Here is a 22,484-nt window from a genome sequence, read left to right on the forward strand (position 1 = left end):
TTGCAGTGCAACCAGCAATGTATGAGTGTACCTTTTTCCCTGAATCCTCGCCAGCACTGTTGTTGTTTGACTTCATAATGGCTGCGATTCTTACTGAAATGAGATGACATTTTAGAGTAGTTTTAATTTGCATTTCTCTGATTGCTAGAGATGTTCAGCATTTTTTTGTGTATTTGTTGATTGATTGTATATTCTCTTCTGAGAAGTGTCTGTTCAGGTCCTTGGCCATTTGCTGATTGGGTTATTTATCATTTGCTGATTGGGTTAAATATTTATTTATTTTGTTGTTTAACCTTTTGAGTTCTTTGTAAACTCTAGAGATTAGAGCTCTATCTGATGTGTGAGATGTAAAAATTTGTTCCCAGGATGTAGTCTCCCTGTTTACCTCACATATTATTTTTCTTGCTGTTAAAAAAAAAAAAAACTTTTTAGTTTGAATTCTTCCCATTTGTTGATTCTTGGTTTTAACTCTTGTGCTCTAGGTGTCTTATTAAGGAATTTGGGGCCTGACCCCACATGATGGAGATTAGGGCCAACTTTTTCTTTTATTAGATGCAGAGTCTCTGGTTTGATTCCTACCTCCTTGATCCATTTTGAGTTAACTTTTGTGCATGGTGAGAGAAAAGGATTTAATTTCATTTTGTTGCATATGAATTTCCAGATCTCCCAGCACCATTTGTTGAAGATGCTCTCCTTTCTCCATTGCATTCTTTTAGCATCTTTGTCTAATATAAGGTAGTTGTAATTTTGTGACTTGGTCTCTGTGTCCTCTATTCTATATCATTGGTCTACCCTCCTGTTTTGGTAACAGTACCATGTTATTTTTGTTATTATTGCTCTGTAATATAGTTTAAGATCTGGTATAGTGATACCACCTGTTTCATTCTTCCTGCTTAGAATTTCTTTAGCTATTGTGGGTCTCTTATTTTTCCAGATGAATTTCATGATTGCTCTTTCTATTTCTGCAAGGAATGCAATTGGGATTTTGATCAGAACTGCATTGAATCTGTAAAGTGCTTTTGGTAATATGGCCATTTTAATAATATTAATTTTGCCATTCCATGATCAAGGTATATCTTTTCATCTTCTAAGGTCTTCTTATATTTCTCTCTTTAGGGTTCTGTAGTTTTCATTGTATAGATCTTTTACTTTTTTGTTAGGTTGATTCTAAAGTATGTTTTTTTTTTGAGGATATTGTGAATGGGGTAGTTTTCCTCATTTCAATTTCAGGATTTGTCACTGATATACAGGAATGCTTTTGATTTATAGGTGTTGATTTTATACCCTGCCACTTTGCTGAATTCATTTACTAGTTCTAGAAGTTTCTTGGTAGAACCTTTTGAGTCTGCTAGGTATAGAATTATGTCATCAGGAAATAGTGCTAATTTAAATTCTTCTTTTCCTATAGTAATTTCTTTTGTCTGTCTAATTGCTCTGGCTAGTGCTTCCAGAACTATCTTGAATAGAAATGGTGAGAGAGGGCATCCCTGTCTTGTTCCAGATTTTAGAGGGAATACCTTCGATTTTTCTCCATTTAGAATGATGCCGGCCTGAGGATTAGCATAGATAGCTTTTACAATGCTGAGGTGAGTTCCTGTTATCCCTAATTTTTCTAGTGTTTTGAACATAAAGGGATGCTGTATTTTCTTGAATGCTTTTTCTCTATCAAGATGATCATATCGTTCTTATCTTTAAGTCTATTGATGGGGTGAATTACATTTATTGATTTCTGTATATTGAACCAGACTTGCATCCTGGAGGCGAATCCCACTTGATCATGCTGCACTATCTTTTTGATATGATTTGTATCCAATTTACCAGAATTTTATTGAGGATTTTTGAATCTACATTCATTGGAGATATTAGTCTGTAGTCTTCTTTCTTTGAAGTGTCTTTGTCTGGTTTAGGAATCAGGATGATGTTGGCCTTGTAGAATGAATTTGGAAGTACTCCCTCTTTTTCTGTTTCCTGAAATAGATTGAAGAGTATTTGTATTAGTTCTTCTTTAAGTTCTTAGAGATAAATGAAAACACAGACACAACATATTGAAATCTATGGGACACTATGAAAGAAGTACTAAGAGGAAAATCCATCGCATAGAGTTCATTCCTCAAAAAAAAAGAAAAAGCCAAAAAATAAATGATCTCATACTACATCTCAGAACTCTAGAAAAAAGAAGAGCAAATCAATAGCAAAAGCAGCAGAAGGCAAGAAATAATTAAAATCAGAGCTGAAATCAAAATAAAAGAAACAATTCCAAAAATTGACAAAACTAAAAGTTGTTTCTTTGAAAAAATAAATAAGATCAACAGACCCTTAGCCATGCTAATGAAGAGAAGAAGAGAGAGAATTCAAATTACTAGCATATGGGGTGAAAAAGGCAATATCACAGAAGACAGTACAGAAATACAGAAGATAATTAGAAATTATTTTGCAACTTTATACTCCAATAAAATAGAAGATAGTGAAGACATTAATAAATTTCTTAAGTCATAGGATCTGCCCATATTGAGTCAGGAGGCTATACACAACTTAAACAGACCAATATCAAGTGAAGAAACAGAAGAAGCCATCAAAAGATAACCAACCAAGAACAGCCCAGGACTGGACTGATATACAGCAGAGTTTTTGCCACATTATTTACATTTGTAGGGCTTCTATCCAGCGTGAATTCTTCTTTGGTAAATAAGGTTTAATTTTTGACTAAAAACTTTGCCATATTCTTCATATTTGTAGGGCTTTTTCAGTGTGAATTCTGCTTTGCTTAATAAAGATAGATTTTTCTTTAAAAACTTTATCACATTCTGTCCATTGGTAGGGAATCTCTCCAGTGTGGGTTCTTCTGTGGTAAATAAGATTTTTTTTTTTACTAAATGCTTTGCCACATTATTTATATTTGTAGGGCTTCTCTCCAGTATAATTTCTTTGGTGCTAAACAAGGCCTGATTATTTTATATGATTTCTGGTGTTTACTCTCACCTGTAGCTTTCCATATTTTCTTTTGTTGTAAATAGTCAAGACAACAATTTCTATATTTTTCACTTATCACTTTGTGAAATATATGTTCTATGCCATTTTCTGTTAAATATTCTTGGGCATGACTAGGAGTCATGCCCAGGAAGGCCAAGTTTCTATAGTTCTCTAACATCACATTTCTATATAATTTTTTTCTGATCAAGCTGAAGGCATTCCAACTCCTCTTTGGTCAAATCAATGGCTACATCCCTGAATGATAACAATTTCATTTCTTTGTTTTGGGGGTTCTGTAGGTTTTCCCCTGATATTTTTCATCACCTGTGTGGCACAGAAATCTGGGGCTTGTGTTCTAGGAGAAGAAGCGTAGAAAAAGAGTCAACAATCTCTATTGCATTATTAAGCTTACTTTTCCTTTTCTGAGGGCAGAAAAAAATGCTTTTTAAACAAAAATTTTAAATTAAATTTTCAGTGGCTTTGAAGTTTTTTCTCTCTTCTCAGAAAAATCTTCATATTTTAATAATTTTAATTTTCATTCATCATTTTTTATTTTTTATTATTATGAATTCTTTTTAAACTTAATTTGGGGGGATTGTTACTGGACCACATAGCCAATGACCACATCACATCCTTTTTAAATTTTTTATTTAGAGACAGGGGCTCACTAAGTTACTTAAGAACTTAATAAATCCTAAGGCTGGTCTTGAACTTGTAAACCTTCTGCCTCATCCTCGCGAGTTGCTGTTTATTACAGGCATTTGCAACAGCAACCAGATTTTTTAATCTTCTTTACACCAGGTATGGTGGTACACACCTGTAATTCCAGTGACTTGGAAGTCTAATATAAAGGGATTATAAGTTCAAGTTCAGCCTTGGCAACTTAGTGAGATCTGTTCTCAAAATTTTAAAATAAATAAATAAAAACTTAAAAAAAGGCTAGGTATTTGCTCAGTGTGAGAAAGCATGCCTACCATTTGTGAGACCTTATTTTAAGTCTTAATACAAGAAATAAAAACTTATTTTTCTGAACAATAAATATTTTGTTATTAAATATGTTGTTCTCCAAAAGAGTATGAGTAAACAATATTTTTAAAAACCTTTACATAATGGTGTATATTATCATGAATGGTAATTCTTTTCATTCCACTGCACATGTGGAATTGAATTTTGCTCTTAAACACTTAGAACATATTTATTTCTTTATTTCTTTATTTTTTGAAGTTGAAGTGAAGTTTTTATTAAGGTGGGTGGATTTCCCACTTTTTAATTTTTTTTTCTTTTTTATTGGTTGTTCAAAACATTACAAAGCTCATGACATATCATCTTCCATACATTTGATTCAAGTGGGTTATGAACTCCCATTTTTACCCCAAATACAAGTTGCAGTTTATTTTTCTTATTTATTTTTTTGTATGTTGCAAGAATCCTTATCTTGTGTCTTATCAAGAAAAGTCATAATTTTGTGACTGTACATAAGTTAACTGCATCTTTCTTCTTGCAAAATGAATTAATGCACCTGTGTGTAGCCCAATGTGTGAATCCAGAACTCAGTTCAGGGCCAATCCCAAGACTAATTGACAGGCTCAAATGCTTCTGAGATAAGGGTAAGTCCATTGGCAGTATTCTTATAATCTATTATTTGTTGTTAGGACCATGTGGGTACTGTTTTCTTTTTAAAAATATTTTTAATAAATAATTTTCAGAATAAGAATGCAAATCTTTGATACACCTCTATAGTCAGACTTACAGCATAAAAAAGTGAAAGATAAAAAACTTAAAAATAACCCAGGTTCATATTTATGTAGGTATATAAAAATCAAGTGATGTAAAAATTGAAATGTTTAATAAATGGATCTAAATTCAGATTTAATCTTCATTATTCAATTTTATAAACAAAATGATGCAGTTGCTTAATATGTTCAATATTGAAAAAAAAAAAAAACTAATACTGTCATTTTAACCAGGGGCAGCCAACATATTGGGCAAGCACCCCACCACTGAGCCAAATGTGCAAAGCCCAGTTTTTTCAAAACAAGTTCTCAATAATTTGTGCAAGCTGGCCTTGAACTGCTTGTCTCAGTCTTTCAAATACCTGAGATAACAGGCATGGGCCACCTTACTCCTGTATAAATATTAATTGTTGAGAGAAGCTTTCAGAGCCAAGTAGTTTACTAGGACTTTATGTTGTTTTTTACCAAGGATATATTTAATTTATATAACATAAATTTTTGAATTGATGTATAAAAACTAAGAGAAGAGACCAGCTTTATCACCAAGAAGAAATAATAAAAAAACATCTATTTTGGTTTGCTCAATATAAAAAGTTATATGTGAAATCTCAAAAATGCAGGGCAGTGCAGAGAATGCACAAGAATCAGGGATAGTGAGGAGTTTTGCATAAATAAATTTTAAATTACTCTTTCTAAAATGTATAAATTGTTTTATCCAGTTGTATAGAGAAGCTGAAAAGAGAGGAAATCACCACATCATTCAAATTAAGGACATCATTTTTTAGAAATGGGAATTTTATTTTAATACTAATATTTTTGATGCCTGAAGAGAGTTAAGGGCATAATTTCTGCAGCTATTTTGAAATAAAATTAAATTCAAAGATATTGATCTTATATTTGACTCAGTATTTAAATTTTCACATGTTCAACAATTGTCCATATCGGTGGCAAATAAATAATGGAATAAATAAATAACAAATAAATAAAAAATTACTTGTTCTGCAAATTAACTCTTTATGCCCACAATTGTATTAGATGTTACAGCCAAAAATCATCATTGCTGCTATAACTTCACAGTTTCCAGTAATGTCAGTTCTTCACAGAATGACATTTCTTACAACTTTATCTTCTTATTTTGTTTACATACATGTCTACAATTTTTTTCTTACTCTGTATCTGAAAGATTCAACTGCCACATCTTTCTGTATTGAGAGTTGAGAAGTGTGAATGTTGGATGTGATCTTCAAGGGGCCTCCTGGATCACTCCAACATCAGAATGGTTTCTGCCGAGGGTACTCAGACTTTTACCATGGGCAGATATTACTGGGAGATGGAAGTGGGAGACTCTTGGAACTGGGCTTTTGGAGTGTGTAATGATTATTGGAAAGGGAACAAAGATGACAAAGAGGTGCAGGGCTCTTCTTCTTTGGATGTGTTAAGGAGGGGTCCCATTACACTCTGTTTACCAACTCCCCACTTGTGTTTCAATTAGTACTAAGGCCATTGGCTGAATAAGAGTATTCCTAGATTGTGAAGGTAGAACTGTGATCTCTACTAATGTTTCTCAAAGTTTCTGATATACAGTATTTCTTCCTATTCTTTCTCTCCCCATATCAAAGCTTTTTTCTGCTGTAGTCACTTCTGACCAGACATACATGAGGACTGTGCCGCTAATACTATGGAAAATCCAATATCTAAAGAAGCCCTCTCCCTTGGGTCTTATGAAACATGTCAAACAGAATATATCTTTTTAAGTTTAGGTTACCTCAAATTTTGTAAAAGTCTACTTAATCTGTTATTAATTGTGGTGATAATATTAAAATCACATAAAGTTTTAAAATTTATGCATTTTTTAATTAATTTATTTTGAGAATATAATCACCTATGATACATGAAGTAGGACACATATTCTGGTTTTATTTGTGAAATGTAACAAGATGAAGGAATAGATAATTTTTGATTTAATAAAGGTAAAATACAATGTAAGAGAGAATGTGTCTCTTTCTTTTCTGTGTTGGTCCATTTTCTGTTCTTTTAATATAATGCCTGAATCTGGGTAAATTATAAAGAAAAGATTCATTTATCTCACAGTTCTGAAGGCAGGTAAGTTCTAGGTTATGATGCCTGAATTTTTGGTGAGGGTTTCATGCTGAATCTGCTCATAGCAGAGAAGCAGTAGGAGAAATTGTCCAGTGACAAATGTCTGAACACATGTGTGACACCCTTCATAACAACCCACCTTCTCAAAAATGATTCATTTTCCAAGGGCCCAGAATTTACTCCTTCATTCAGGCTCAGTCCAAGGAGAAAGGCACTAATTCTTTTTAAATGACCTCATCTCAAAATACTACTGCTCTATGGAATAATATTTCAACTTGCATTTTGTTGGGGGAAAATCCACATTTAAACCATAGTACTATATAGCCACTCTGTCTATAATTCAGAGTCTGAGAGGTTGTATCTACTTGATTTCTTCATTGGGGAAGAAATTTAGCAAATGTGAACATTTGAGGTCCCTGGAAATGAGGTGCTTCCCTCATCTATCACTCTGATAATCTGAGGAAGAAATAGGGCCTCCTTGACAGCCTAATGCCTTTGTAGCAGAGGAAATCTCAGGGCAATAACTTCTATATATTTTTCTTTATAGCCCAGGATTCTTGTATTATAAACCAAAACTCATGCTTTCATACCATACCATGCAATATGTTATTTTTTGAAGTCTCATGGTTTTTACATCCTAAAAGCATAATTAGTTATCTATTGGACAAAATCATCTTTGATCCTAATCTGTGTAAAAGGGAGGTTCCAGGAAACGCTACCAAAGGTAGAAAGAATCAATAGAGGCTTCAGGGTGACTAATTTTCACTACCACACAGGATGGGGTGTGGGGAATGTGGCCATCTTTGCTCTTGCAGTTCATGCTGTGTATGTGGCATTAGTGAAGAAGCAGCCCCAAGGAAGAGTCCTGGGTCTCTTTTGGGAAAGCATTAGATTGGTGTGACAAAAATAAAAACAAAACTATTTTTCTTTCTTTCTTTCTTTCTTTCTTTCTTTCTTTCTTTCTTTCTTTCTTTCTTTCTTTCTTTTTCTTTCTTTCTCTCTTTTTTTTTTTAAACAGAAATGGAACGCAGGGACACTTTACCACTGAACCATATCTTCAGCCCTTTTAAATATTTTAATCAGAGATAGAGTCTTTCTGTATTGCTTAGGGCCTCACTAAATTGCGGAGGCTGGGTTTGAACTTCTGATACTCTTGCCTCAGCCTCAGGAACTGGGATTATAGGTGTGGGCCACCTCGGCTGGTGAGGAAAACAAAATTTCTAAACTAAATCCCTCTCCACATGGAAGAATAAAACTAAAGCATAAGTCAGAAAGTAAAATGTTTATAAATGTTCAAAAACACATATTAAAATAATCACATATGGTGTCACCCTCTTTCTGTTCTTAAAGGTTAAAAAATAAAAGAACACAACTGAAAATCTTTAGATGTAATCTGAATTTGGGGATTCAATTTTTTTAAGTCAGTAGCTGTGGGCAAGACTCTAAATGTTTGTTTATGAAGATTACAGAAGGGATTACATCAAAATTTTCTACCTGAAAACTAATTACCCACACATCCAAACCACTCACACTAATCTAATCGCCCATGCTAATCTAATTACCTACACTAATTATGTAACACTGGTTGGAAACACCCTGAATGCAATCAAGGAAGAAGTGGGTGTGGTCTTCAGGGACTCAATAAAAGTGCACTCGAGGACACCAGCTCATTCTTCTCCAGCATAGAGTTTGAAGCTCACCTGGCTGAATGACATCAAAATCCACCTCCTCCACACCTTGAGTGCCTGATCCTGAAGATTAATTCAATTTTTAATCCTGCAGAAAGAACTGCTGAAACCATAGAGTAATTCTTAAGGTATGTATACAATTGCCACATGAGCTGTAGCTACTACTTTCCCAAACAAAATCAAATGTAATTTCATAGTTTAAACGTTTTTTCTTTTCTTTTTATTTCTATTTATTTATTTATTTATTTATTTATTTTACTTGAGACTGAATTCAGAGGCACTGGACCACTGAGGCACATCCCCATTTCTATTTTGGGTTCTATTTAGAGACAGGGTCTCACTGAGTTGCTTAGAGTCTTGCTTTTGCTGAGGCTGGTGAGGAACTTGCACTGCTTCTGTCTCAGGTGTGTGCTACCATGCCCAGTGCTCCTACATACTTCATAAGCACTCTGAAACTAGTTCTCAGATAATGTATAATTTTTTACCTGTAGATCCAAAAATATTTTTAGGAATATTTTATCTCTTCCATTCTTAGAAGTTCAAGTATAGTAGAAATGAGAACCCAGATTTTTAGCTAAATAAAAACTGTAAAGAAGTCTTTGTTTTCTGGAGCAGATTAAAATAATCACATATTTTCACAGTATGAAAGGTGCTTGATAATAGTTCAGACTTGTATAGAGAGCTACTCACTTAAATATTTGATTTATTTGCATTCTTTACTTACTCATTTTGTTCTATTTTGTCATGTACAAAAGCAAGTTTATTATTCCCTAGACAGTAGTGTGCTATTCAATGAGAATATGAGTAAAAATTGGTTCAGGTCTTTATCTCTTTAAGGGTAGATGATTAACTCCTTATGGTTTTCTTCCCTCAGAATAATGGATTCAGAAATACCACTAGTGTTCCAGAAAGAACTCACTTGCTCTGTCTGCCTGAAGTACCTTATATACCCAGTCACCATAGGCTGTGGGCACAGCTTTTGTTGGCCCTGTTTCTTCGTTCCCTGGGGACAAGCCCAAATTCTTGCCTGTTGCCCTGTGTGCAGGGAGCCATCACAGCAGGGAGATGTCAAAAACAATATTCTTCTGAAGAATCTTACATCTATGGCAAGGCAGGCTCATCTCAGGCAATTCCTGAACTCTGAGAAAAATATATGTGTGACCCACCAGCAGACAAAGAAGATCTTCTGTGAGGAGAACAAGAACCTGCTCTGTTGGCTCTGCTGCAACCCTCAGGAGCACAGGGCTCACAACCACCCTTCAGCGGAAAGGGCTGTGGAGGAATACCAGGTAAGTGACACCAGTGAGAGCACTGTGAAGGCTGAGCAGTGGAGCTAAGAGATTTCAAAAGAGCTGAGAATCTGGATGATGATGATTGCCCTACTCTTTTCTGTATGCTAGGTAATTTCATAAGCATCAAGGAAGAAGCTAAGAACCAAAGATGTAAGCAATAAATAAAATATGCAAGCATGCCTGCCTTTGTGGAGCTTGATTCCTCAGAGGTAGTGATAAAGTAGTTGGTCACTTTAATTTTAACTTTCATGGTTAAGCTTTAGAAACTGCTCATTTTGAAAAGAGTTACTGGCTACCAAAATGACAAATGCAATACATTTCTATACAGCATGAATATTTACTAACACTAGGGAATAAATAAGATAAAAGGCTTTGGGGAATTTGCAGGGTAGAGCATCAGAAAACAAAATTCTGAAGCCAATTGCCACGTTATCTAAAAACTATTCATCTTTATCACTATCCCTAGGCATATGGCTACATTATGCACTTTTGCAGTCTGAAATCTCCTAAAATTCGCAATCATCAATAGCAAAAGGAAAGCAATATGATTTTTTTCTCACTGAAGTACTTATCTCTTATTTTTTATTCTCTATCATTGTGAGATTGAAACCAAATGCGCTTGCTTCTCTATTGTTTGAGTTTATATTTCTTTTACAGGAGAAGCTCCTAAAGCAAATAAGATCATTATGGGAAAAGATCCAAGTAAATCAAAGAAATATAAATGAAGAGAACAAAATAATCAGTCCATGGATCGTAAGTATGAGTCTATTTCCTTGAGATTCAGCTTGAAACAGACATACTAGAAATCCATCCATTATTCACTATAGCATCATGGTGTAAGGATATTGGGTACATCATTTCTGGTGGCTTTGAATCCTAAAAGTAAAATTTGTCCTTGTTGATCAAACAAATGACCAGGCAGTGTCATAGGGAGGTTTGAGATGAAAATTAATTTTCTAACCAGAGATCAGAATATTGCATATAGTGATTTATGTGACAGCTATAATTTCTAATTCCTTGCATGTAGAAATTTATATTTGAAGGATAAATTGTCAATCAAAACCTTTTCTTAAGATATTTCAGGCATTCATGAAGCAGATAAAAGTGGTTGGAGGGAAGGATGGGTTTGATTCCTTGCCACTGTTATAAAAACTAGGGAAAGAATGTAGATAAAAGAAGAGTGAATTTCGAATTTCTGAAATGTGGATGAATATAAAATTATGGCCTATGTATCATACTGGTAAAAAGACAATGGTCAAAGAGAGAGGTTTAGGTGGAGAAGGATAAAATCATACTAGAATTGAGATCTACTCAATCTATCCCTACAGTACTATGTGTATCTCAAGGAAGAGCTGATCAGGGCTGAGTACAGAAAACTACATCCAGTTCTTCATGAGGAGGAAAATCGACATCTAGACATTCTTAGGAGGGAAAGCAAAAGAATTTTAGAGGAACTCAAAAAAAGTGAAGCCAATATGGTTCAAAAGAAGAAAGACCTAAGAGAAATATATGAGGAGCTGGTGAAGATGTCCCATAAACCATATGTTGAGCTTCTCCAGGTAAGAACTGAGCTGTGCATGAAAGTATTTTATATGATTTAGGGTTCTCAATTTTGACCACATTATTTGGTAGTTTTTATATTTCCTGCATCAATTATGGGGTTCTTTCCTCTTTGGATATAATCTACTTAAAGTTTACCTTCTATCCTGATGATAAATAAGCAAGATTTATGAAACATTGTGAGTAGCTCTTCTAGAGTTTTTTTTTTTTATTTTTCTGTTGTATCTTGCTTCTCTAAGATCCAGAAAAATAACAATTTATTCATGAACATTTCATTTTTTTGCTTACCATTTGACAATATGCAGATATCTTGGAAAAGCTTACGTTCTCTTTCTTCTGTTTAAAAGTTATGGAATTGGGGACAGTAAACACTGTGTATTACTGATATCCTTCATTCTCACACTTTTTAGACCCTCTGGATTCTGATTTAATCACAAATTTAGAATCTTTAAATATGCTTTGCTGGTACTGTTCTGAGAGATGAAAATGAATTCATAAGAAGCATTGATGTGATGATATTTGATACTACATGATCTTTCCAAAAACAAAATACTATTCGATTTCGTTAAAAAAAAATAAGCCTTTTTTTTGTTTTCTTTGCAGGACTTGGGAGACCTATTGACCAGGTAAATTTTGACTTTAGTGTAAACTGGGATACCATTGAGAGCTATGAAAGTGTTTAAGTTGTTTCTTACAAAGTGAAGGCATAGTTTATGTAGAGAGTAATCAACTGTGTATTCATGTGTTTGTTTGAATATGATTTCCTGATCCCCTTAATGAGAAGTCAGCCTCTATTTCCACTGTTGGTTGAGGAATATATGTCATCCTGGGCTGAATGTTGACCTTCATAATGCAACCATGTGGGGCTGGGGATGTGGCTCAAGCGGTAGTGCGCTTGCCTGGCATGCGTGCGGCCCAGGTTCCATCCTCGGCACCACATACAAAACAAAGATGCCAAAAACTAAAAAAATAAATATTAAAAAATTCTCTCTCTCTCTCTCTCTCTCTCTCTCTCTCTCTCTCTCTCTCACTCTTTCTTAAAAAAATAAATAAAAAAGATAAATGCAACCATGCATGTTTTGACATTGTAAATCAGAAACATTGAGGTGCATGGGGCAGTTTTTCCTAGTTAGCTAATGAGAGACATGGGTACCTCTGAGAAATGGGTTGTTAACTTGCAAAATTAGTAAGAAAGATTCCTAGAGACAGTCCCTTCTCATGTTCACAGAGGTACATTCATGAGAAAAGGGTTTCAAGAAACATTTTCAGCAAAATTGTTGTTTAGTTCCTTAAAAACTGTGATGTCATTTTTGTCACCAGAAGATTCATGTCCTCTTCTTACTTTCAGGAGTGAATCAGTGCAGCTGCACTTGCCTCAGCCTATAAAGCCAGCCCTTCCTGCCCAGACCATCACTGGACTGATAGACAGGCTCAAGTGTTTCCAAGGTGAGTGTCAGCCCAGTGATGGGAGCATAGTGTCATGACTTTCAATAATGATTTTCTATGGGAAACCTTTCCATTTATTAACCTTTAATTTACCCAAAGGGAATGGTCTGCCAATTGGTATTTATAATTATATTTAGTAATCTGATCACCATGATTAAATAAGGAAAGAAAGAAGTGATCACTGGTATAATAATAAATGTGATTTGGGCTATACATTCAAAACCATTTCAATCAATAAGACAATTATAAATTAGTTCAATATGTTCCCATTTTAAATTAAGTGCACTGAGTGATGAAGGTTATTTAAACATTACCCTTAAAATCTCTTAGGAATTGAATGTGTGATATGTATTTTATTAAACATAATATACTAAATGCATTAAATTTAATATAATAGCATGTATGAACAAACATAAAATAACTGAATTCACAGAGCAATATTTCACAAGCATCAAAAAAAGACAAGTTGGTATATGATGAAGCAGTTTTTAGATTTCCATGGTAGAACTAAATAGGAACCATAGCAAGGAATTATTGCTTTGGATTGAATGGGAATGCAGACCTCCAATTTCTTAGATGAAATGAAAAGTAACAAGCTGGAAGTAGACATGCCCACCCTTTTATTACAGTATCCATATATTTAGTAGTGTTTTCATTGTGGTTGGACTATTGTTTCTTCTGCAGTATTCTAGAAATCTGTGAGTGCAATGCACTTCAGCCACAATTACCCCTCTTCTTATGCCACCCCATCACCCCCACCACAATAAGACTCAGGTAGACCTTCTCATCTAACAGCAATTTAAAAGTTGGGTTTGATTTGAATATTCTCTTCATTCTACAGTGGAGATATCCTTTGAAAATACAGTGTCCAGTAACAACCTCAAGCTGTTTGATGATGTGAGAAGTTTGCAATTTGGGCACGTCCTTCCAGACTCGTCTTTGAATTCTGATGGAATTAACTATTTTGCTGCATGGGGAACAGAGAGTTTCAACTCTGGGAAATTGTACTGGGAATTAGATATGAAGGACCCTTTGGATTGGGCTGTAGGAGTCTGTAAGGATTCCTGGATAAGAAGGAATGGCACAGTGACTGAATCTGAAGATGTGTTTCTTCTCCTTTTTGTGAAGGAAGATGATGACCATAGTCTCTTGACAACCTCCCCAATCCTTTCTCACTATATAGAGAAGCCTCAGGGCCGGGTTGGTGTGTTTCTTGATTTTGAGAGTGAAAGTGTGAGTTTTGTGAACGTTGCCAAGAGTTCTCTTATATGGCGGTACCCTTCTGGCTCTTTGAATTTCCCAGTCAGGCCTTTTGTTCACACTGGCCACAAGTGAGCAGGGATAAGTCAGGAACTCTAAGCCTGGAGAATTTACATTTTGGGCAGTCCTTCCTAGTTGAAGTTTACAATACTGTACTTTAGTGCTTTTTAAGTAATTTGTACTTGATCCAGACATGGTGGCACATGCCTATTAATTCACACAATTTGGTTAATTTGGGAGTCTGATATAGAAGGACTTCAAGTGTGAGGCCAGCCTGGGAAACTTAGCAAGACCCTGTCTCAAAATAATTAAAAATAATAATAATAATAAGAAAAAAAGGGCTGGGAATGTAGTTCTTTGGTAGAATACTCCTGGGTTTAATACCCAATGAAAAAATAAAAATGGAATTTTGTTGAATATAACTTTCTTTTTAAATATAAAGACAGGGTAAATTACCTTATTGTGTTGATTCATTTTTTTTTTCTTTTATTGATGGTCATCTTTTGTGGAACATAAAATGATTGGCAAACCATGTGTCCCAGATGCACTACATGCTGTGACTACTTACATGTTTTGTGAATTTGTCAGATTTAAGATTGCATAATTTTATGATTTAACCTGAATGACATTTTGTAGGATGAATTTTTATATCATTGTCTCCAATAAACACTATTTTGATGTTTTCATCTTTCTATTGGTCTAAGAAAATAAAATTTATTTTTCCTTGGGAAATAAAAACAAATGAAGTTCTTTCTCACACTCAGGACTAGGACTCATTTTTCATTGAAGCCAGTAAAGTTGGACCTTGCTCTTTTCCTTATATTTCCTAAACTATTTTAAAGGAGTTTTATGTTAACAGCAAAATTGAGAGGAAATAAAAAAAATTACATGTATTAACTGCCCCCTCTTTCTAAATAATAGTGTGTAGCTTCACTCATTTCCAACATCTCTAGTCAGAATGATACATTTGTTAAAACCAATGAACTTATTTTAATACACAGACTATGTGGAAATCACATACTTTTCATATCATATAATGAGGAAAGAAGTTGTTTTGTGTGTTCTTTCTATCTAAAACTATATCTCTATGAGAAAAATAGCTGCAAACCAAAACTGAAGATCATTTTACAAAAGACCTATGTAGTATTCCTCAAAATTGTGAAGGTCATGAAAAGTAAAAAAGAAGATCTTTCAACTCAAACCAAAGGAGATGTGAGAGTGAATTCAATGCTCCATTCTAGTTGGATTGTGGAATAGAACATAGGATGTTCATACAGAAGCTGGTGAAATCTGAAAAATGTCTGACTTCAGTTTGTGATAACCTCCCAAAGTAGGCTTCCTACTTTTGCAAATTGTGCCATGGAAATGTATGATCATTTTAGGGGAGAAACAAACTGGGCATGGAAATACAAAGTAAGTCATTCCATCACATTTTTAACATCTCTTTAAATATAAAATGTTTTCAAGTTAAATTTGAAAAGTTTTAGGACAAATATCTATATGTCCATGCTCCATGACATGCTTATGTTGTGAACAAGGCAAGCTTTAGATGAACATATAGTGTAATTAAGTTTTTGAAAAAATGTTCACTTACACTGATGCTTCATTCATGAAATTTGGTCAGTGGCTGAAGTGTGAAGCCTTGTGCAGTAGTGATCCTCTGAATATGCAGAGCTTGGACCACTTTCCTTCTGAGTTCTGCTGTTTGTCCTATTTCTCAGTTGCAATAGCAGTTGTGGTTGCCAGTTGAAGTGAAGCATTTTATGCTTGACCTTGATGGTACTTTGTGACAATTTGATGACAGATCTTGATGAAAACACACTTTCAGACCTTGCTCCTCACAGTGAAATCCTCAGAGGAATGATTGTGCCCATGGTGGCCTGACAAATATAAAACTTGGTCAATGCTCTTTAAGGAAAGAGAAACAACTTAATGTATCTAAAATTTCATATTGAATTATCTTCAGGGACTAATAGGCCATACAGTGTTATAGGTCTGAATAGTTGATATGAAGAAATGAGTGCTATCACTGCTCAGAAATGGATGAATCCAACTGTAGCCATATGTAAATGACAAAATGGCAATGGCTTGAATGATAAGAGTTTTTTCATTCATGGTAACAAACATACTTCTCCAGGGCAGAACTTGGATAGTGGCCAGGGATGTGTGTGTAGGACAGAAGAGAACATATGGGAACTCAACTTTCTACTCAATTTCCTGTGGATGAAAAATTGCTCTAAAAATAAATGTGTTATTAAAAATATGAAGAGGCCCAACTGTTGTTCATGGTGATTTTTTTTAAGTAGTGTCATTTTGTGGTTTCTCAACAGATGAATAATATTTACATTTTACCTACACAATGAATATTTAAATATAAAAGACCAGATTCTATGATTCTAAATAAACCATTTATGAAAAGTATGGCTACAATCTTTTGATTAAAGTTTAGAAAAATGAATTTAAGAACAAGCTTATATATTATTCTGTATTTCAGAGATCAAAAACTATTTTCTTAAAGAATCCAAATAAAATTATGGGGGTCAAAATAGGTGCAAATGTAGGACCCCATAATCATCAACTATGCTTTGAGTGTTAGTTTCACAGGGGAAGCGTTCCACAGAGTGACAATCAAGGCAAAATATTGGATTTTTGTACTGCTGTTTTATCTTATTTGTTCAAGGAGTAATCTAGTGTCAGTTATACTGGGCCCAAAAATTGTATTCTTTTAGTTATTTTTCTCTTTTTTTTTCATTTTTCCTACTAGCCTGTATAATGCACATGATATATGATCATGCACTTCAATAATCAGTGTCATTTACTATTTTTCTTATTACTTTGAGTCTCAGAAGTCTCTTTGCCTTGATATCTCCACTTTGGGAGCTGAATGTAGTAATTGGAGGCACATAAAATAAAATGAAGACAATTAGGATTTGGACTCTCTCAGTGTGACCCTCCATGTATATTAGGGATGTGATCTAGGCCTGCCATAAAAAATTCACAGAGCAGGTGCCTTTAAACAATTTTATTTTCATACCTCTGGAGGCCAGAAGTCTGAATTCAAGTGATTAAAAAGGTCAAACACCCTCCAAAGACTGTGTGGGGAAATCCTTTCTTGTCCTTTCCATCTTGCTGGCTAACTACATTGGATAGTCTTCACTTCGTTGGTAAGTTTTCTCTCAAAGTACTGTTTCTCCTGGAAGTTTTGAATTTACTTTAGTTTCATTTGCTCTGAAACCTCCTCCCTGGGATTTTGGTCATGTTCAAGTTGTTTAGTTCAGAGTTTTGGAAAATAATTATTCCTGAGTTGCTTTGAGAAGTTCAAGTTTCTGACTTTTTTTTAGCATTAACATGTTTCTTGAATTCTAAGACCAATTATTTCAGAGTAGTGTTTTTTCAACTCTTGAGAATCTCTAACAATGTAAGTTTGTATATTTCCCCAGAAAAACTTAAAGAGCTGCAATTGCCCAGGTGGATTCTGTTACTGTGAAGTGATTGCTGTCATTGGTGTGAAGTTTTTCTACATGCATTCAAACAACCTGAAAAATGTCCTCTTCCAACCAGGAGTCTTGGCAATTTGGTGATGCTATTAAGGTCTCTGGGCCTTTTATAAGGCTTGAGGCATGTGTGCACTTAGCAGGTGCTTTGTTAAGATAGACCTTCTCTATCAAGATTCAGCAAATGTTAAACATGATAGCACACACCTGCAATCCCAGTGACTCCAGAGCCTGAAACAGAAGAATTGCAAGTTCAAGGACAGCCTCAGCAACATAGTGAGGTACTCATGAGAACCTGTCTCAAGCTAAAAAATAAAATTTGCTTTAGACATTCCTCAGTGGTTAAGTGCCCCTGTGTTCAAGTTCCAGTAAAAGAAGAAGAAGGAAGAGGAGGAGGAGGAGGAGGAGGAGGAGGAGGAGGAGGAGGAGGAGGAGGAGGAGGAGAAAAGACTCAGTATATTGCATCAATAAAGTTGGCAGATTAGAGGGAGGCTGCATTCCTTGTAGTTCCATGACTCAATATTTTAGAGGTAAAAAAAAAAAAGGTTTTCTCTGATACTGCTGCTTGCCAGTCATCAGCTAGAGCCTGAAGGTCCAGTGTCAGTGTTCCTAAATGTTTGGTTGCATGATACTGCCTCTGGTGACACTGGCCAGGACCTGGAGGTTCAGTGTTGGTGTGCCTGCAGGTTTGTTTGTATGTGAGGTTTTGTGCTGGGTGTGCTAGTGGCTGCCATCTTGCTGCATTTTTGCATGGTCACTCCTTTGTGTGAGTGCATCCCTGGTAGTCTCTCTGTTTGCAAGCTGGAATAGCATTGAGACCTTGAGACTGCTGTGTGGAAGAGCTTGGGGAATCTGAAGATCAGATCCATCAGATTGTGGAGGGGTCTCAGTGGGGGCTTGTCTCAGAGATGTATGTTTGGTTCAACCTACAGAAATCAATAAACATAATTCATTATATCAATAGATTTAAATACAAGAATCATGTGACCATATTAATAGATACAGAAAAAGCATTTGACAAAACACAGTAACCCTTCATGTTCAAAACTCTAGAAAAACTAGTGATAGTAAAATATAACACAAGATTATAAAAGCTATATATGCTAAACCCAAGTTCAACATCATTCTAATGGATAAAATTAAAAATATTTTCTAGGAGACAATGTTTAACCCATTATACACAAATGGACTCTTTTACCACTTTAATTCAACATTGTCCATGCAAATGGAGCCACATTCCCAGACCAACAGCTTTTTTTCAAATAAATTCAACATTTTACCCATCTAGAATTTATATAGAATAGTCTAAATTCCCAAAGCATGTTAAGAAAGCAAAAGCATATATTTATATACAACATACTGCTGAAACTGCCTACAAGACTTTATAGAAAATACAAGTATTTTTGAGTTCCCAAAGCTTTGTGCATTATTTCCATCATTCTTTATTCATAAAAATTTAATACAATATTTGATAAATTTTTGTTTCACTAAAGAATGATATAAAGAGTTTCCACTATGTAAAGTGCATCATATAAATATGCTATTATATACAAGAAGTATCTTTGAAAGACCTTTGTCTAAAAAAATAACCTCATTTCTTTTGACAAAATGGAGGCCATCAGTTGGGAACTTCTGTTTTCTCCTCCACTAGCTTATCATCTCTACATCTTTTGTGTGTAACAACAAACAAAGCCTAAAGAAAGTTTAACCATAAAGAAAATTTACTAAAATTATCAGAGCCTGGCAGCCTGATAGCATTCTTCCTGGGCATCACATTTGATGATGGAGAAAAAGCAAGAGAAATACACTAAATAAGAAGGGAAAAACTGTGGACTGTTTGGTGGATAATTTACAAGGAAAAACACAACAGGCTAAAAGAATGAGCAGGATTTAGAAGTAAGATGAATTCTGAGTTTTTGACACGTCTTGATAATATTTTGGACTTAATATAATAATGACACATCAAAGCACCCTGTATAGTTAAGAACTAAAGAAGTACACACAACTGAATGAAAGAGAAAGTAGCAAAGGAGACTATGAATGCATGTCAGGAAACTACAGGTTATTGTATTTAAAGCAGAGCAAAGCCTGATGAGTGAAAAGCAATCAGTACATAAACTTTACCATAAAGAAAATTTATTAAAATTTCACTCTCCTTTCACACAGTCACAATCCGCTCAGCAGGGAGGGCAGTGGCACTCCCTGCACCTGAGGAAGAGGTCAGCCTAAGCAGTGCAGTGACCCAAAGGGTGAAGGATACATGGGGCTCATCATCTGCTACACCATTTACTTCAATTGAAAGAGGTGGAGCAACACCAACTTCAAAATCACGCTTGGGGAACAAAGAGTAAAGCAAAAGTTTGCCCAGAAGAGAGTGTGTTTTCCAAGTTACAGGATCTTAAAGATGCTGAAGCTGTTCAGAAAGTCTTTCTTGAAGAAATACAGCTTGGTTAAGAGTCACTAGCTCAAGGCGAACTTGAGAAAGCTGTGGATCATCTGACAAATGTACTTGTTGTGTGTGAACAGCCACCTCATTTGCTGAATGTGTTAACAGCAAACTCTTCCACCACAGGTGTTGCAGATTTTGCTATCTTAACTCACAATGACTAGTCACAGATTTAAGTGCTCTGGGCTTGCTTGAAAATCATGTGGAATGAAAAACAATTGTTGAAATAATAAAATCACATTTAAAAAGATTTTTAAAATTATTAATTTGAAAGTTAAGCATTTCTGAGGGAAATGTGGCAAATATGTTTGTGATAGACTGTCCTACACTGAAATCTACAAAAGTTAATATTTACTTTCCATAGACCCAATGTTTATTTTTCCCAGTAAAAAATGCATTTTGGTAGACATATTTTTCATTTAATGCATGCACTATGAGTCACCAAAATATGGTTTTATTTATTCCTAATACATACAGTTAAAATATACATACTACATAACATTTCTATGGATTAAAAACACACAGTTTTCAGTTTGCACATAGACAAAAAAAAAAAAATTACAGATGATAGGTTAAGCATAGATTTTTTAAGTTAGTACATTTTATTGTAAATCAGAAAACTCAGTAAAAACTTGATTTTTGTAAAAACTAAGCAGTACAATATTTGAGAGAGCAATGATTTTTATTTAATCTCTTAAACACATGGAATGGACTGCTATGCTGTATTAAAGCCTTTACCTCTACCCTGTGTACATATCTTGAGATGTTTTGTTTAACTTAGTGGGTTTAATGTGTTAAGGGTGTTTATCTCCTTACATTTTAAGTATATGTGGTTGCAAATAGCACCAGGGCTTAGATCTATCTTGTACCTGTCTTTATGACCATTTTAAAATGATGTAGGAACCTCAGTGTTCATTCAAAAAAAGAGATAATGGGAAAATTGGTTTGTAATGCAGATAACATTCAGAATCCTCATTTCTTTCAATGTGAAAAATAAATAAAGTTTTGTTTCTGCTTGTGCCCTCAGCTGTTTAAGTGGATATTAAAGAACATTTAGAAAAAGGAGAAGAAATTTTACTACAGTTTGTCAGTATTATGATTCCCTTCCTGGGGTCCATTTTATGATTGTGTATTGAGAGAGCAGGTCCCATTCACTGTGATGATAGAGAAGAGGAGAGGAGATAATACTGAATGTAGAATTGAAAGGATGTGGACTGGTGTGTGTGTGTGTGTGTGTGTGTGTGTGTGTGTGTGTGTGTGTTATCATTGCCAAAGAATTTTTATGAGCCAAAATAACTCTGTATTCTCCTTATCCTCTTGATTTTACTACTTCCTTAAGACTTAGCTCAATCATCACAGGAAGAAGGAGAACTTGCCCCTCCTCTGGTATTTTAAGTTTTGTGAACAATAAGGGGAACCCATGTATATTTGTCATTCAGTTCTTTATTTCACTTCCTTCAAAGTAAAAGAGGTATTCAGACTCTGAGTATGGAACAGCTGGTGAGAGAATTTTCTCCCTTTCTCCTTTTACATTTTGTTTTAATTTTCTATGGTAAAGAGTGAGATTTGGGATCTTTGGGATTTAGGTAAATATTTAGTATGTGTCAGATTTTTCATACCCATTGAACCTTATTACTGAGGGTGGGGATCAATACCAATCTAGATTATAAAATGTAAAAAAATAAGATCTGTCAAGTTTAATAGTCATAAGAAGTGTCAAAATATAATATTACCAACATGAGAAAGGTGAAAGAATTGCATAAACTGTATTCATAATTTTAAAATTAAGGGGGTTCATTTCTGGAATGTGACAATGAGCTACCAGTAGGCATGTCAAAACTCAATTTCTTTACTAATAATACTAAGAGGAACAGTTTTATGTTTCAACTTGAATCAATGGAGTTTCCCTACCCCAAATGAGTGAACATCATCCACATCACTGAGGTATTACATAGACCAAAGAGCAAATGATGGAAGGTTTTATCATTTCCTGCCAAACTGCCTGAGCTAAGACATCTATTTCTCTCCACCTTGGACTGTGGTTTGTACTACTGGCTCTACTGGTTTTCAGGTCTTTAGATTGGACTGAATTATAGTAACAACTTTCCAGAGCTTCTAGCTTGCCTAGAGGAGATCAGGTGACTTCTCAACCTCCATGACTGTGTGAACCAGGTCCTCATAATTAAGCAATCTCTCTGTCTGTAGTTTCTTTTATTTTGTTTTGTTTTTGGAAAACCTTGCCTATTACATAAAGAAAAGTCACTCTCTGAGAAAGGGTATTTTACAAGTTAGTAAACACTATATATTCAAACTGATTAATAATGAAACTTTAGACATGTCCTTCATATGTCATAATTTATTTTAAAGTGTATATCAGCATGATTTTCATAATTAAAAATTCAGTAATAGTTATCTTGAAAATCAGAATAAAGTCATATCAATATTTTTGCTGAACATTGTTCTGGATATTCATGCAAAAATTTAGTAGTAAAAAG

The 22,484-nt window shown here is 34.6% G+C and overlaps 1 protein-coding gene across 1 annotated transcript; it reads left to right on the forward strand.

The window, feature by feature from the left end:
- The first annotated feature begins 9,369 nt into the window (after positions 1–9,369).
- On the forward strand, positions 9,370–14,124 carry LOC143403275 (tripartite motif-containing protein 43-like). Its single transcript, XM_076861214.1, has 6 exons — positions 9,370–9,780; positions 10,441–10,536; positions 11,112–11,342; positions 11,947–11,969; positions 12,692–12,789; positions 13,631–14,124. The coding sequence occupies exons 1-6, from the start codon at positions 9,370–9,372 to the stop codon at positions 14,122–14,124; spliced, it is 1,353 nt and encodes a 450-aa protein (XP_076717329.1).
- The last annotated feature ends 8,360 nt before the right edge of the window (positions 14,125–22,484 follow it).

The sequence above is a fragment of the Callospermophilus lateralis genome, chromosome 7 (genome assembly GCF_048772815.1).
Source record: "Callospermophilus lateralis isolate mCalLat2 chromosome 7, mCalLat2.hap1, whole genome shotgun sequence".
NCBI classification, from domain to species: Eukaryota; Metazoa; Chordata; class Mammalia; order Rodentia; family Sciuridae; genus Callospermophilus; species Callospermophilus lateralis.

Bases quoted from the DNA above. Each gene is read 5' to 3' on its own strand.
- LOC143403275 (XM_076861214.1), top strand. From the start codon at position 9,370: ATGGATTCAGAAATACCACTAGTGTTCCAGAAAGAACTCACTTGCTCT. The intron at 10,537-11,111 runs GTAAGTATGAGT...CTATCCCTACAG, and splicing joins AAATAATCAGTCCATGGATC to TACTATGTGTATCTCAAGGA. The intron at 12,790-13,630 runs GTGAGTGTCAGC...TTCATTCTACAG, and splicing joins CAGGCTCAAGTGTTTCCAAG to TGGAGATATCCTTTGAAAAT.